At 50.7% G+C, this 17,360-nt stretch overlaps 1 protein-coding gene across 1 annotated transcript in view; it reads right to left on the reverse strand.

Moving 5' to 3' along the window:
- The window catches only part of LOC101625521 (chromosome unknown open reading frame, human C6orf132), a 32,868-nt gene that overhangs the window by 5,738 nt on the left and 9,770 nt on the right, over window positions 1-17,360 (reverse strand). The window contains exons 2-3 of the mRNA XM_004673477.2: window positions 14,902-15,008; window positions 2,752-2,827 (exon numbers count right to left, since the gene is read on the reverse strand). Of these exons, the coding sequence (XP_004673534.1) occupies window positions 2,752-2,827; window positions 14,902-15,008 (183 nt within the window). The remainder of the gene's footprint in view (window positions 1-2,751; window positions 2,828-14,901; window positions 15,009-17,360) is intronic.

The raw sequence follows: 17,360 nt of genomic DNA on the forward strand, positions 1-17,360 counted from the left end.
TCAGGGTTGAGATTCAACAAAGTTAATCATGCTTATTTCTTCTTCAGGGATATTCTTGTGTGGAACCAGACTTTTACATTTTTAGTTGCACATAAAATGCAAAGAATGCAATATGGTTTGGTGCTGCTGCTTTGATCTATGCTGAGGCCCCAGCATTTTACCCACATTACTTTTATGCCATCACTGCAAATGTCACCATGGTGAAAAAGGAAATAGTGTCTGGTATTAGTACAGATGAAACTCATCTGACAGGATCTTGGGGATCCCTACATGTCTGAGACCTGCATATTGAGAAACACTGACTTATGTAAACATATTTCTGACTTCACTACCCTCCCATAAAGTCAAGTGACTGTGTCAAAGTAAAGAAAGAATCCCTGAAAAAGTTTATGCTCTGTCCACAGAGAACACTTTGTTCCACTTTCCCTTACCACCACTCTGATATGCAGTTAGTTAGTGACAAGAAAAAAGACCATCAAAAGTATTCTCTTTTACTTCTCTTGAGCAGGCCTTCCCAGCATTTTTTCTATCATGGCAAGCAGAGAAAATGATATTTTTATTAAGGAAAGGAGGCATAGGCTGCCTGAAGTTGGAGGTCCCTAGCCTGGTGGAAGAGGCCCCACACCCTGCAATAGGTGGAAGGGTAGGTATATGTGCCCCTGGCTGGGCATGCCATAGCACACGAACTGGAAAGTTCCCAAGTGAGGCTTGCAGCATGGAGGAGGCCCTCAGACTGGAGGCTAGTATACACTAATATATAATAATATTTGTATGTGTGCAATAAGTATATTATATACTTATATAATATAATATATAAGTACTTATATAATATATTATATACTTATATAATATATGTAAGTATGGCTGACTGGCCTAGCCAATCCTTCTGTTCCCAGAGGAAAGCCCCCAGGGGGTGTGGTAGGATGAGGGGTGCCCGGGAGAGTAACAGGCTAGCTTCCTGCCTTTACTCCCCAGCACCAAGGGCGGGAGTGGGGATGTCTCCAGTCCTGCAAGCTGTCCTGCGCTCTGCTTTCCAGGGAGACGAGTGACATAGCCTGGAGCCTGTACTGAATATGCAGTTTCTCCCACAAGTGATCCATACCCTTCTCTCTCCTCTCAGTAATGTACCTGGACCCCCTCCCTCTGGCTTCAGGCCAGCTCAGTCAATGGGAGCCCCTGGCAGGAGTTCAGAGGGCAAGTCACAGGTTGGCAGGAACTGTGCTCCTGAACTTTAGTTCTCCGCCCCACAGCTCAGGGACATTAGCAGCTCTCCGCTATAGTGCCTCAGATATCACTGTCCACGTTGGTCCCCTAACCCTGCTCACCCCCCTACATATCGCCCCTGTACTACACTCTCTTCAGTCATCCCCTCTGAGGGCTCCATCTGTCCCTTAGAGGGAACTTTGACTGGTCAAAGTCAGAAAAGCCAGGGTCCACATCCCAGCTCTGCCACTCACCAGATGTGTGACCTGAGACACACTCATGAACCTTGCTGGGCCTCAGTTTACCATCTAGAAAATGCATATAAATCGTGTCAGTGCTAACTTCACATGCTATTGTGAGGATTAAAGAATTCCTGAAAACCCACACAAAGGGCTCTCACAGTGCCAGAACTGCGGCTGCACTGAGGAATGGAACCCGTTAACTCTTACCTGGGTGCTGAACTCTTCAGGCTGTGTAAAGGGGAAAGTCAGGGATGAGGGGCAGGGGACTAGGGACTTTCTCAGTGGGGAAGTCTTGAAGGGGCATTTTGCACAAGTAACTCAGTTATTAGCACAGAACTGAACAACGCCAAAGAATGTGCAGTCCACAGGGCTCCACCTGGCTGCCTGACCTCAAAACAAAGAACAGATGGAGAGTGGGGTGGGGGAAACCAATAGATATTGACCACCCCAATGTTTGGAGAGGGCCTACTGCAGTAAAAAAAAAAAAAAAAAAAAAAAACCAGAAGTAGTCAAAACCCTGGCGCTATGTTTTAATGAGACAATGAATATAATACATAAGTACATTTTTACCACGTGATGATGAGTAATAGGGGGAGAAAAAGCAGAAGAGAGGTGGTAGAAGCTGTTTGAAAGGAGAGATCAGAAAAGACTCGCTGAGAAGATGACATTGGAGCAGAAAGGAAATAAGGAAGGAGAGCTGTTCACTAATCCAGGAGAAGAACGTGGCAGCAGAGGAACTGCAGTGCAAAGATCTTGGGGTGGAAGGGCGCCTGGGTAGAGAAGAGCAGGGGACCTGGGCTGCCTGGAACAGTGTCAGGGGGGTCAGGTGGGTCGGAAAGCGCGAGACGGGGCCCGGTACTGACAGTCTCTGTGAGAACCTTTTTGTGTGACATGGAAGTCATTGCTGTGTTTTGAGTTGAGGTGTGACAAGAAGTGACTCTGCTCCATCCAATACTTCATATATTCCTCAAGAGCTAAAATGGCACTCTAAATGTTTATTTGAAGACACAAAGGTACAAGGGTTAAGTGACTTGCCCAAGGGAACAAAAATAATATATAAGGAAAGTTGGGATTCAAAGCTAAATCTGTCTGACTCTGAGCTTCTTTCTACTGCTTCCGAGGCCTGGTCCCCACTCCAACTTCCCCCTCACTGTAAGTAGGACTTCACCCATCCTGCTCCCCTCAACTCCTACCCTCTGTTATCATTAACCAGGATGCCCCAGGGCTTAACGTTATTATCAGCTGGGAAGCTTGGACCCAAGGACTAGAGAAAGATGGACAGGCTTCCAGCCCAGAGGTTGCTTACCTGCCACGTCTTTGTCTGCAAATTCTTCTGGGACAGAAGGGGTAGGCACTGCCAGCCCGTGGTTCTCCTGGGCATTCTGAAAGGGAGAGAGATATCAGGGAACAGGGAAAGATGAACACCTAATTCTTGAATTGCTGTTCTGTGAGGCCATTTTGCTGCCGAAAGATCTGCAGTGAATATGATGCTTGCAGTGCCTGGGGAGTGGGGGGGGGGGCGAGGGGGACCAACGTGTATAAGGGTGGGTTTTATGGAGCAGCCGGAGTCTTGTTATTTGCAGTAGTTACGGTCTGTAAATTTGCTGCGACACTGAATGAGCAAATAACCAGTGCCCCAGGGAATTTCAGGATGAGGTGCCTGTGGACCTTGGTCACAGCATTTGCCTCAACCAATCGATATGTAACTTTGTCTCCTGTGTGTTTTGCTTAGATTTCATATGTACCGTTGACTGTTAACATTGAGCTTCCCCCAGCAGCTATCACTCACACCCCAACGAGGCTGATCTAACGTGTATTTTCTCCAGAAGGCACATCACAGCCTTCCTGAGCAGATCGTTAAATAGCACTTCAGCTATACACTTGGGGCCCGTTTTCAACAGTGAAATCATCAACAAAAGCAAAGAGATGTGGAACACGTGGCACAGGAAGGACTCAGTTGCCAGACACGAGCCGAAGCAAGAAGGTAAGGACCCCTCGCCGGCAGCCAGAACAGTGCGTCAGCAGCCTGCTTCTCCAGCACTCCGCCCAGTACCAATTTGGGTGTTCTAAATGCTAGTGAGAAGGCAAATCGACCAATACAGAGTCTAAAAATAAGGAGACTCAGCTGTCTCTGAGTTAAATCTCCGTTAAAAAGTATGCATGGGGGCCCTCCCTGGTGGCGCAGCGGGTTAAAGCACAGCACTGAGAAGCTAAAGCCACTTCCGCATGAGTTCAATTCCCGCCTGCCCCGGAGGTGACCACATGGCGCGGCAGACCTCTACTGACCCGCCCGCTGCTCCCCTCAGCAGTGTGTACTTCACCAGTCTGTCTGCTCTGCTCCCTGCTCTGCTCTCACCTTCTGCACCTCTGGCCTGTACCCCAGTTCTGTATGCATAAATAAATAAATCTTTAAAAAAAAAAAAAAAGTATGCATGGGCCCTCCCTGGTGGCACAGCAGGTTAAGGTGCAGCACAGCAAGCTGGTTGCAGTGCTTTGGTGCAAGTTCGATCCCTGCCATGGAGGTGACCCACATGGCGCGGCAGACCTCTCCTGACCGGCCCGCTGCTTCCCTCAGCAGTGTACTTCGTCAGTTGACCTGTCCTGCTCCCCACTCTGTCTCTGGTGAAGTCTCTTACCACCCCTGCATCTCTGGCCTGTACCCCAGTTTGAACAAAATCCATCCCAACTCCCCACGGATGTCTACAAGTGAAAAACCAAACCCTTTGGCCTGGCCCACTGCACACTCAGTTTTCTTTAGGCATCTGCCGAAACATAAATAAAAAGTAGTGGACTTACAGCACCGCAGACACTTTTGTGATCACTGGGCTTAACAGACCATAACGTGTGTGCACAGCTGTGACTTTTGCATACTCTTTTGCATTCTTTAGTCTTTTAAGAAATGTATTTTCACATATTAACAAAGCCCACACACCTGTCCTCTCCAGGAGCATTTTATGGTCCCTTCCCAGGTCCTCGATCAGCTGGCCTCGGACTTCCCTGCCAGTTTTTCCCACCGAGCTGTTAAACCCGTCTCACATTCTAGCTTCCCGCCCACACTTAGCATGCACGTTCACCCCACCACTGGGTATTGCTCAGGTTCCTGGCCACTTCTCACTGTCCCATCCTAACAATAGTACCCTTTGTTCTGTGCCCTAAACCACTATCTTGGTCATAGCTCTTTATGAAGAAGATGCTTCCCCCATTTGTTTGTAAGGACAATGAGGCTCAGACACGCCTAGTTAGTTGTCTGAAGTTCATGGCCAGTGCTACCAAACCCTGGTCTGACCTCCCACAGGTCTTTGGCTCTAAAACCTCTCACCTTCAAAGATTATCAGCGTCCTCCTGGGGGGTGGTATGGGAGAAGGGGCTAAGAGCATTGGCCTTGGGATTTGAATTCCATCTCTGCTACCTACCAGCCGCGTGTCTGGGTGACTTCCTTAAACTCTCAGAGCCTCAGTTTCCAAGTCTGTGAAATGGTGGTAAAAATAGAATCTACTTATTCTTGGGAGGCTGGGAAGATTAAATGATGCATGTAGTACAAGCACAGTAAATGTCAGCTGTTGTCATTACCGGGAGGTCACCCCTCATGTGTCCAAGCCCACATGGCCTGCCACTGCCCAGGACAACCCGCGGCCAGGCCCCACAAAGGGCCATGCTTGTTTGCTCTCTAGCTGCCTCTATTTCCTCCACTGAGGTCTGATTGCTGTTGGGAGCCCGGACTTACAAGAATGCCCCCAAACTGGCCACACAGTAAGACAAGTTGTTACTGATAGACTGGGGTTGCTAACCCTCTGGGCTTAATAGTTTCTTATACAAGACGGGATTCAAGGTAGATGTTCCTGTGCTATCCACAGACCCTGGGTCACCAAGGCCAGCTTAGAATCACACCCGTCGTTTGCGGACAATAAATAACTCATCATCTTGCTTTTTAAAGAATTCCGAAGCTGCAATGGCTGAACCATTACCTTTTATTTTTGCTGGATGAGATAGAGACCAGACCAGACCTTCAGAAGCCAGGATTGGAACCTCTGATTTACTCTTTGCATGTAAGTGGAATGAACAAAGTCTTGGGGACCTAGCATTGAGTCTTGAATTCCATTCTGAATTTTGTCAGTCACTGCTACACCAACTACACGCCAGCACTGGACCTTAACAGGGCCAGGTGCAAACCTGGGTCTCCTGGCTTACCTTTACTCCACACCCCAGGATGCATGGTCTTTACTGAAAAAACAGAGGGAAGAGTTTCTACATTGCAAGGCTATAGGAGGATTAAATGAAGTAATATTCCTAACCCAGGAAAGCACTGTTAATTGAAAGATTATCTCTTCCAATCCTCTCACTCACAAAGGTGAAAAAGTAGTGAACAATCAAAGCTCAGCTGCCTGGAATCCTAGAAGTACCCCGGTCACCCCGGTCACCCTGAGTGCTTCCATATAATTATACTTAGGAGAGGAAGACGGGCAGACTTTATGGGCCACTGGCAACTCTTCACACCGGCCCTTTGATCTTACAGCTCTGGAAATGCATCAGACACCCACCAGCACAGAATAGAAGTCTGTCTCCTGAGTGGGCCTGAACTAAAACTCAGGCTTTTCATCTCCCCTCCCCCACTACACCCAGGGAGTCCCAGGACACCCTCCTACCACTTCACCAGTGTTCGGGGCTCTGCTGGTCACCACCACAAAGCAGATCTCAAAGTTGCTCCTACCGCTCAGCGCCAGTCCTGAGCCCAAACGAACATAGTCCACGATCCGGCTGGCTGTGCCCTTCCCACATGCCCACGGGGCTCCACTTGCTTCGCTGGCCCTCCCACTGGTGTCCATTCAGGAAAGGCCAATACAGAGGCATTTTAATCTTTGCCCTAGAGAAACAGACCTGGAGGGCGAGGCACTCTCCTTGCCCCCCAGGGGACTCCAGCACCCCACATTGGCGGAAGGGGATGTCTATCAGTGTGTAGAGCACAGGTGTAGGCAGTCTGTCTCCACGGGGGGGCACCGAGTTTGCTGACCTGACCCTTAAACCCCAGATAACTGAAGAAAGCCTCATTAGGAAGAGGGTGTGTGTGTGTGCGGGGAGGGCTCAAAACACCCCACAAAATCCTGAACTGAGTTCAGAAAGGGGAGTGGAGTGTCAGGAAAGACACTGGTGGGATAGATGGCAATAACTGAGTGCAGATGATGTTTTAGAGACTAGTATAACATCAATCGCCAGTCCCTGACTTTGATAACTGCATAGAGAAGGTCTCTGTTCTCAGGCACTGCACTCTGAAGCACGCAGGCTGCAGGGACGCGGAGTCAGCTTACTCTGAGCAGTAAAGAAACAATATAAATATGTCAACCAAGAGAGGAGCAAATAAAGCCAAGGTCCAGACCGGTGAAGCCGGATGAAAGTCGGGGAGTTCTTTGTGCTGTTTGTGTGCAACACCTCTCGTGTTAGGGGGGTTAAAAAGAGGTTATTTAATGCCACTGAACTGTATATTTTTAAATAGTAAGATCTATGATATGTGTATCTTTCAATTCAAAAAAAAAGTTAAACAAACAGAAGACATGGACATCAAAAGAGAAGGAGTGGAGGAAGTCTCGGAGTCCATCCAGCAGCCGCCTGGTCAACCCAGCCCCCCCCTGGCCAACGCAGCTCCCTGGTCAACCCAGCTCCAGTCCTCTCAGCAGCTACTCGCCAGGCTGGCACCTGGTCTGCCAGTCTTCTCTGGGTGTTTTTCAACTCTTATCTCAGTTCTCACAACAACCCAATGAGATAGGTGCTGTTTTTGCTACTTCCGTTTCACAGAGGCACAGAGGTTAAGCGACTTACCCAAGATCTCAAAGCTGGTTACAGATCACTGTCCTCAGGGCACCTTGTTACTTGGGCACCAGCCCACCTTGTTACTCAGTTCTGCCCGTCTTTCCCGAGTCGGTCCCCCACCCCACCCCCCACCCCCGTCCCCAGCTTGGCCCTCGTTGGTCCTTCCTGTGTCTTACCCAGACTACTGCCCATTTTCATACACTCCTGTCCTTTGCCTCACTCCATCCTCAAGCCTGACACCAAGATGTTCTTTCTGAAACGAATCTCAGAGGAGGAAGCTTCCTTGCGTAGAGTCCTTGCATTGGTCCAGATGAAGTTCAAACACCTCCAGGTGTGTTCCAGACCTTTCAGAAGTTATCCCATCTGTAGCCCCAGAAGAGCCACCGCCTCCTACCCACACCACAAAACCCTGACTCCAACTGGTGGTGCCTGTCTTTCCCCCACTCCGCTGTAACCTGGAGCCTGACTCGCTCATGATCCTCTTGTCAGAGGGGTCCTCAGGAGGGCAGAGACCCACCTGGCCGAGGGACTCCTCGGAGGTCTGGGAGTGGGTGAGTAGCTGGGAAAGCCTAGCTGATTTGGCTACCTGTTAAGAATTATGCAACCACTTGGGACTGACTCCCAAGCATGACCTCTCAAGCTTCCCCAAACGCTCCTGCCCTTAATCTGCCCTGGCTGCTCTTCTTTGCTTGGTAAACTCCTAATTATCTTTTAAACCCCAGATTAAATGGCCCTCCTCCACAACGCTGTCCGTGGCAGTTCTCAAGTTAATTTTATTTCTCATGCGTTCCTTATCCGGTGTGTTATTATTACAGCTGTCATTTATTAGATGCCTACTATGTGCTGGACTCTGTTCTGAGTACTTCAAATGTAGCAATGCACTGAGCCTTAGCAGTAACCCTACAAAGCAAGTTATTGTTTGCATTTTACAGGTGAGGAAATGGAGACACAGAAAGTGTCTCCATGCCAAAGGTCACACAGCTAGTGTGTGTGGTGCCGTAATGGAACCCCAGAGGCTGCCACCGTGGTATTCACCTTCATACTTTTCCTCAGCACAAATCCAGTCTGTCACAGAGGACTGTCATTTCTGCAGCCCCTGCCCAAACCCAGCCTGCTTGTGCGTCGGGCGCTGGCTGATTCTTTGTACGTGGGTAGCACAGAGTGGGTCACACAGCAAATGTTTGCCGAGTGAATAAATTCTGGGATGAATGAAATGGGAGGCAGAAAGAATACAGAACGGAGACGGAGAAGGCCTGGGTTCCGGGGCCTGTCCACTATCAACGTGGGGCCTGTCCACCAGCAATGATCGGAGCAAAGCCTCTCTGGGCCTCCTGCCTCATCTGTAGACACTTTCCAAACGTGGCTTCAGCATCAAGGTTCCTGGCCCACAAGTGTCAGCTCACCTGTGCCCTGTGGGTGGTGGCCTGGATGACAGGGTATTAGGACAAACATGCACCATTGTCTCCAGAGAGGCCTCTGCTTCCAGGGGCAAGTGGGCTAAAGAGCTGGAGGGAGGAGTTCAGAAACTGCAGTCCCAGAGCCCAGGGTGAGGCCAAGTGGGCAGGACTGGGCTTGAGGTCACTGCTGACCTCACACAAGGGACTCCCACTGCTGCGGGATTTGGGGAGCTGGCTGTGCCCCACCTTCAACAGCACCCCACCCTCGGCATGCGTGCCTTGGGAAAATGACAGGCCCCGGTGGCCCAGGGTGCTACCTGTGGGGCTTTGGCGTGTGCCTCCAACACTCAGGGGGGTGGGGTGTGCAACCTTTCAAGGGTGGCAGGCCCACATCAAGAGGGGGTGGGCCATCTGTGGGCAATGGAGCACACAGAGAACATGAAAATGAGCGTCGGGGGAGCGTGGCAGCGAGCTTCGGGGGGCCGGCCCAGGGGCCTCCCTCCAAGGCCACCCTGGCAGCTGCTCCGGCCACAGCCCCTCCCCATTGCTGTGGTGTGGCAGCCTTTGCTCAATGCCTGGGGCAGAGTCCAGCCCTGGCCATGCCAGGCGGGGCACATGAAACTGGGCCTCTTGTGCTTCCTAGTCCGCAAGCCTGGCCCGGGCCCGGAAGCAAGGTCCCTGGCCACGTCACAGAGGGACACAAGCCAGCTCCCAGCTCAGTCAAACACTCCTTTAAAAACCATCACAGTCTAGTGTCTTGCAAGGTACCCACTAAGGATTAGTGAGGAGGACAGGTAGGGCTTCTCTTCCAAGAATACTTGTATTTATTTTCTCCCTTATACTTGCTTCTCTCTTTTTTTCTGTTCTTAACAATGAACGTCTGTTTCCCTCATTAAAAACAACAAACTATCCCATGCGATAGGAATTAAAAAATACATTATTGTGACCAGATGGAAAGAACTGGGGCTGTGGAGCCAAGCAGCCCAGATCTGCGCTCAGCTCTGTTGCCAGGAGTGATCAAAGACAGTGCCTGCCAGCCAGTGCTCCTCACTCGCCTTCTGGGGCTCAGGGTTCCATCTATAAAATGGGGGTGATCCTACCTGCCTCAGATTTGTTGTGACAGCAGAGGCCACCACACACCAGGAGATCCTGAGAACATGCCAGGAAGGGCACGTCCCCAGCTCAGAGGCTGGCAGGGTTCCAGCCCAGCTCAGAGGCTGTCCTTGGGTACGCTGCTCCAAGCACGTCCCAGGGGTGTCTGCCTCTTGGTTCTGAAGACAGTGAGTGGCTCCCCATGGTCAAGGGCAGGTCACTGGGAATCTTCTGCCACCCTTTTGGACTGCAAATATTTGTGTTCAAAAGGAGGAAGGAAAGGGAGGAAAAAGGAAGGGACACCAGCACTCACCGCAGGAGAAAGGATTCATCTCCTCCTCAAAGTTTTAGGGAGTTAGAGTCGGCTGCTAGCCTCCTGCTTCCCCAGGAGCTTACCCCATTGATGACTCCACCCTGCACCCCTGGCCTTCTCATGCCTGAGACACACACATCCTCATGCCTGGGATTCCTTAGAACCTGGCCAAACCTCAAGGGTGGGACACAGGGGCTGGGCCAATGGGCAACCCATGGTTGACCTTGGACGTGAGCCAGCTCTGAGTCTTAGCTACATCTCTTGGAACGCGATCCTCCTCATCGATTCCTCCTGGAGGCCAGCAGAGGCACCTCAGGGTGGGCTGTGAAGCTGCAAAAGATGAGGGCGATAGCTCCAAGCCAGAGTCAGAGCTGAGCATGCTGGGGGCATCATGTACACTGGCACAGGAGGGGGTGGGACGCAGAGTGACAGCCACAGGGAAGCCCCTCCAGGCACCTCATGGACCCTGATGAATGAACTTCAGCCAACTGTCTCCCTGGCTTTGAGGGGCAGTGTGAGGGTTCTCCACAGACCAGCTTCTCTGAAGTTGGGGGCCCAGAGCATTTTACAAGAGAACTCGACTGCTTCTCCCACCCTGGCCTCCACCCTCTGCCATAGCACATAACCCCTCCTGTGGGCCAGGGAAGAAGCCACCAGAGATGCCATCTTCCTCTGGACCTGCCTGCCATCCCAGAACTTCTTTTCCACCCAGGCGTTTGGGGTGTAAATCCCTGGACTCCACACTATGAGGAATCCATGGGGTCTCTTGACCATGCTCCAGGCATCAAAGCCCCAGAATTCTCCAGCCCAGAAGTGGTTCCACTTCTGGGGCTTCTTCCTGAGTCAGCCCTGAGGGAGCCTGAGCTGGAGGGCACACACCCTGACTCCATGGGATGGCCAGGAGGCAGCTGTTTGTGGGTGTGGGTGGAGGTTTGGAAGTTCAGGCTGAGGCCCTCATTATGAGCCTACAGTGGGGGCAGGGAGTCCATCTGTGTGGCTCCAGGCCTGCCGCCCACTGGCACGGGCGCTCACAGAACTCCCTCACCCCACAACCCTTCCAGTCCACGTCAGCAGCCACGTGAGTCAGTCAGAGTCAGCTATGACCACCTGCCGGCTCACTCAGGAGCTCCAACCCCAGCCCCAAAGGGAGCTGGGCCTCAGGTTGGAGAAATCCAGCTGACTTGGGCTGTTTCTTTCTTTTTATCTTTTTTAGGGATTAACTTATGCATACAAGAACTGGGGTGTTAAGCCAGAGGTGTGGAGGGTGAGAGGATTTTACCAGAGACAGAGTGGGGAGCAGAACAGGCAGAGCAACTGAAATCCACTGCTGAGGGGAGCAGCAGGCAGGTCAGAAAAGGTCTGCTGTGCCATGTGGGTCAGCTCCCTGGCCGGGGATTGAACTCATGCTTCAGGGGCTGTGCATAGCTTGATTGTGCTATGCTTTAACCCCTGTGCTTCCAGGGAGGCCCCCTTGGGCTGCTTCGTTGAGCTTCCAGGCAGCAGAGGACTTGAGGGTGGTCCAGAGCAGGCGGGGTTCCTTGCCCCAGTCCAGTCTGACACCTCCCCAGGCACAGCCAGGCCCATCTGACTCAGAGGGTGGGGTGACCCAAGGAGCGCACACTGCCAGGGGCACCCCTAGAGACCTGTCCAGCCAGTTTCCCTATATTTGCCACACTGGCATTTAATTTTTAATTCCTCACATGCATTACCCTGGAGATGATTTGATTTAAGCCATGGGGGAGCCCCAAAAAGAAATATAACCTTCCTGCTACCAGCTGTTCTATCACCAAGCTCATGAAAACTAGGGACAAGATTTGACATGAGTTCTAGGCCAAGTCTCCCCTGGGCAGTATAAGGAAGTAGCAAGAAAGGCTCCTTCCCCCACTTGGCCCAGGCCCACAGTGGTGTGGACAGGACTGGATTGGGAGGAGGAGGCCTGGGCTTGGGTCCTGCCCTGCCACCATCAAGCTATGTGCCTGGGCTGGGCTCTCCTGTCCCTAGGTCTCTGTGTTCTCATCCTGGGGGCTGCCAAGGTCCTACCCAGTTCTGAAGCTGATGATTCTGGTCTAGTTCCTCAGAGTTCTCAGAGCAGGAAGTGAGGGGGCAGGAACTTGGCCCTTTCTGGAAGAAGAAGCAGGACTCCAGGAGGAAGCTGGCTTTTCTGGGGACCCTTTGAGACAAGGGTTCCTTCAGGTGTCTCCTAGGTGGCCTTCCAGAGACTTAACTCTGGAACTCTGCTGAAATTGTAAGCAAAACGTGTGCATGTAGCTCCTAACCCCATCAGCGTCTCAAAAGGGTCTAGGCCCAAAAGAGCCAAGAGACCTGCCTCCTGGCAGGCCCGGGTTTCTTGGACAGAGGTTCAGAGGATGGAGGTGGTTCTGCAGGCTGGTACAGGAAGGAGCGACACAAGCTTCTAGGAAGCGGGTGGAAGGGAGAGTAGGATGATCTTACAGAATGTGGACCCTGGACTGGAACCTGACCACTGGGATTCAAAGACCAACGCCGCCACTTACAAACTGTGAGACCTTCAGCAAGTCATATCCACTTACAAGGCCTTGGAAAGGCCCCGACACAAGGTGAGTGCTCGCTCAGTGTGGGCTCCCCTACTGGGACTGCAGAAGTCACTCTACTGACTTTGCTGGTGGGCACCCAGAGGCAGTGTGAACTGTACAGAGGTATCTTCTGCCTCGGTGAAGGGAGGCTGCTGTGGAGCCCATGAGGCCCGTCCAGCTCAGCTGTTTGTTCACCATTTTAATTGTCACGCTCTAACTCTCACCAGTGAGGGAGTGTGTGCTGGGTGACGCCTCATCTCCTGGTCTGACTCCTGCAAGGAGTGTTTCCCTAAAACAGTCTTGAGCTCCAGGCCTGCCTGACCAGTTAGCCAAGCCAAGCCAAGCCCACTCTAGGCCCCGCTCCCTCCTGGTCTTATGTTGTTGAGCCTGTCAGAGATTTGCCCAGTCTGTAGAGGGTAGATCTGGGTAGGCCCCCATCTGAATGAAACCAGAAGGGAAGAGGGCAGAAGACTGACCAATCAAGGCTGACCAGTCACAGTAAGGGAACTTGTACCACATTCACCCTTTAGGTGCTGATTCAGATTTGGGCAGGACAGCTGGAGATCTTCAAGAAGCAACAACTGCTCATTTCAATACTTTAACAACAAGGTGTAAATGTGCCAGCCGTGGGCCCACACCATTGTAATTCTAAACAGGTGTGTTGAGGGGAGATGAGGGGAGAGAATCTAACTCACCTTCAGCAAAAGAAAATTAAAATTAAAATTTAGTTCAAATCAAACTAAGATGGTTTTATCTGTCTTTATAAGTTCAGTAACCCCATGCCAGTTCCATGCACTCTAGAAAGTTAGGGTCTGACTTTGTATCTATTTGCCTTTGGAGCTGTACTTACTATACTGTCTAGAATGTCCATGAATTGCTTTGATAAGCAGAAAGTACATTAATTAAAGCTGTCTTCCTAGTGGTCCATGTGTCCAGCCCTCCACATCAGGGCTTTGGAGATGCACTATGAACCCGTCTAGAATCTCCGGTCTGGTTGGTGAAGCCGGACAAACCAAAAGCATTTGGTGATGGACAGAGGGAGGTGGCTGGGCCAGGCTGTGCTGAACAGAACTTGCAAGCGTCAGGGGCTGAGGCAGGGTGCGATGACAGGTCCCTGAGGACAGGGGCCTCCTTAGTATGGGCAGACAAATGTCCAGGGAGGAGAGAGGATGTGATGACCCTAGTGACAGTATCATCACAATCAGATGATTTTAACAGACAGGAGTGAACCCAGAATCCACAGGGCTGACTGTTAGGCTCTTGCCTTTTAGCCACCAGCCACAAGTAGCAACTGAGCACTGGAAATGTCACTTATCAGAAGTGGATGTGTGTGCTCACTGAGTACCACACCAAACTTTGAAGACATAGTATGAAAGCAAAAGAACGTCAAACACCTCTAGCATTTTTTACCTTGATTAAATGTTGAAATGATCTATTTTTTTTTTATTAAAGGGACATTGCATTATGACATCAGATAAATTTCAGGTATAATAATCTTTTGAATATATTGGGTAAGGTAAACTATATTATTACAATCAAACTTACCGATTTCATTTTACTTTCAATGTAGCTACTAGAAAATTTTAAATTACATGAGGTTCACATTATATTTCTACTGGACAGTCCTAGTCTAACTGTCTAAAAAATCCAGGAACTCTCACCAAGGTAAAGAAAATCAGTCACAGAGCTATTATTTTGAATAGCCCTTCCTTGTGAAAGAACAAAAACTCTACCATGAGATCCAGAAGGAAGTTTTTGGTTTCCTGTAGTTTCAGACCCACATCCAAACCTGCCCCGAGTGCCTTTATCAGGAGTTACTACTCTTCTTCCTTAGAGAGAGTGCAGATGTCACCTCTTCCGGGAAGCCCTCTGTGACTCCACCCCCACCACCCCTCATGGTTGGATGGACTATCTCTGCTCCTGTTTGCTCATTAGTCTCTTGCCTTAGAGCAGCAATGCTGGCTCAATTATCTTCATCATCTTCAGCATCTAACACGGGGCCTGGCAAAGAGCAGGCAGCTGTGAGTAATTGCAGAAGATGAATCCTGCTTAGCTAGAAGTGCCCACTGCTATGTTACCTCTGCATACAAATCCCTCTGCTTGGATTTTGAACCTGAGCAGCTGACACACTCACATCCTTAATCTGAGCCTGCCTATCTTGAGGCTCACCTGCCTCTTCTCAGCATCAGGAAGGAAAGGAATAAACAGAGTGAGACTGATACCCCCTGGGACCAGGGCAGATGGGGGCCCATCCTTTTTGACACGGTAGGTCCTCAGCCCCCAGAGCAGACGGTACTCACCAGTGGAAGGAAGGTCAGCAGGGGCCGGACTCTCGGCCGAGCTTTCAGCGTAGCTGTTCCTGACTCACTGACTGTGTTAAACCGATTGTCTCCATAGTAGATCCCATCTGCAGGAGAAAAGTCAGGAGACACCTTGAGCTGGAGAGCAAGGCCAGCTGGGTTTGCTCCATCCTGCAGGTCACAGATGGAAACCAGGCTGTGCAGTGTGTCCTTGTTTGATGCAGCCTAACACTTCTCCTGTGAGAAACGCCTACGGAAGTGGTGTGTGTTCATGCACCCCAAGGATGGACTTGGGGTGGCTTCTTGGAGTTTCCTGCAGCATTTCTGGGGCTTTCAGCCCCAGCAGCCATTTCTCTCTTGATCCACCCTCTCCAGGTCTTGAGTATTCAACCCCACAATTTCTCCTCCTTTTGGGGCCCTGAGAACTTGGTTAAGCCCCAGCTAAAACTTATCTCTGAGAGAAGGAGAAAAACAAGTCAGCTTCTCTCAAGTGTTTGAATTTCTAATCTGAAACAAGCAGAGCACAGGAGGCTGCCAGGTGCCCTCTCCTCTCCCCAGAGCTGTACCCCACCATCAGTGCCTCTCTAACTTGGGATTTCCTAAAGCCGAAAGTACCCATGGTTGTGCGTGGCTGTTTGATGTGCCCTGAGGGCTGAGCAGGAAGAGTGGGACAACAGGATCCCATGACCTGCTACAAATCCAGCTCTGCCACTGACTGGCTGGGTTGCTTAGCCTCTGTGCGCCTCAGCTGTACAATGGGACTCATGGTAGTACCCGTCATCTAGGACTATGCTGTGGAGTAATGAGGCCAGCACTCTGTAACTGCTCCACAAACGCGGTCCCTCCCCCCGGGGAAGACCATAGGAAGCCCTGCCACTTCCTTCAGTTACGTGTTCTGGACTGAAGAGCCATTCATACTTTCTCAAGCAATCTCCCTCGTGACTCTTAACACACATTGATAAGAATTTTACATCCTGTTCCAAGTTTCCACAGCCGTCACCTCCCAACTGCAGGGATCCCCGTGGACTTCCTCTGTCCCTCCCAAGCAAGGAGCACTGTCACCCATTCAACAAGGCATGAGGGACCTTCTCTGTAGTCAAAATACCAAATAACCAGAAACTTATGAACTTGAACATGGAATTTATCGTGATTACTTTTCCCCATGCATGTGACTTTAGGAGAAAATTACAAGTCCAATGATGTATTCAAAAGAGACCAGGTTTGCCGGCGAAGTCCGGGGGTCAAAATACAGCCACAGCCCTTTACGTGAGCTTCTGGGCTTTGAAGGGGACAAGGAGAAGACACAACTGAAATCAGCCCTTCCTGCCCTACCAGACAGCCAGTCAGCTGGGACAATAAAGATTCACCACTTCCTAAAAGGGACCCAAAGGGCAAGTTCTCTGTGTACCCCAAGTCCCTGGAAACTCCAGTTCCCCGAGTTGCCCAGCCTACCTTGCCAGGCTCTAGCCTGAGGCTGGAGACCAAGATGCCAGAGGTAGGGGGAGGAGGAGGAGCTCTAAGAATGCAGGTTTGGTTTAAACACAATGGAAGCAGAGATAACTGGAGGTACCCAAGAGCTATATCACTGAGACTCACCTAATTGTCTCCTTCCCGGAGAGTCAGTCTCCTGGGTCTCCAGGGACATTCTCTACATAGAGCTAAGTGGATATCAAGATCCAAGATCTGACTTGATATGAGCTGGGGGTGGAGGGGGGGGGTTGGCCCAAGGGCTAAGAGGCACACTCCCAGGCAGAAACTCTGTCTAGTGACTTCATTCAATCTCTGCTCCAATGCTGGGGCCTGGAGAGCCTTCTTCCCACAGCTGAGTTATGATATCAGTGGCGTCCGTTACTGTATACCTAAGAGCTTTAGAAAGCAGTAGCCTGACAAGAAGACCACTACCACGGCAGTAATATAATGGATAAATCCTACTGAGCAATTTCAATGGAGCAGAGGGTTCTCTAAGCATCTTATAAATGATTAACTCATTGAACTCTCAGGACAGTCAGGCATGACTAAAATCATCAGCCCTTTTTAAAGATGAGGAAACTGACACATAGAAATCTCAAAAAACTTGTCCCAAGCCTCCAAATAAATCTGTTCCAGGGCTGATCTCTGAGCCACTACACACACTGCTCCCAAAGAATTCTAATCCTGACATCTGTAGGATGATGGGAGAATGGGGGTGTGAGAGGCAAGTTATTTGGGGGTACTTTTTGAGGGTGCGGAAGACTGGGTTCTAGCCAGTGTGCAGTGCTGGGGCTGGCAGGAGGAAGAGGTGGGGGATGGGAGGGAGGTGAGGCAGCTTGCCCAAGGCCACGCCTAGGCCTGGGCAGAGCCCAGGACGCCATGACTGGCTGACCCCCATGGGGCAGGCGGGCAGACACACTAACCACCTCAGATTTCATGACTCAAGCCTGACTCTGAGGCACTGCTGTCTCAGTTGTTTAAAGCAGGGG

The sequence above is a fragment of the Condylura cristata genome, unplaced genomic scaffold, assembly GCF_000260355.1.
Source record: "Condylura cristata isolate star-nosed mole 26May11 unplaced genomic scaffold, ConCri1.0 scaffold00001, whole genome shotgun sequence".
Taxonomy (NCBI): domain Eukaryota; kingdom Metazoa; phylum Chordata; class Mammalia; order Eulipotyphla; family Talpidae; genus Condylura; species Condylura cristata.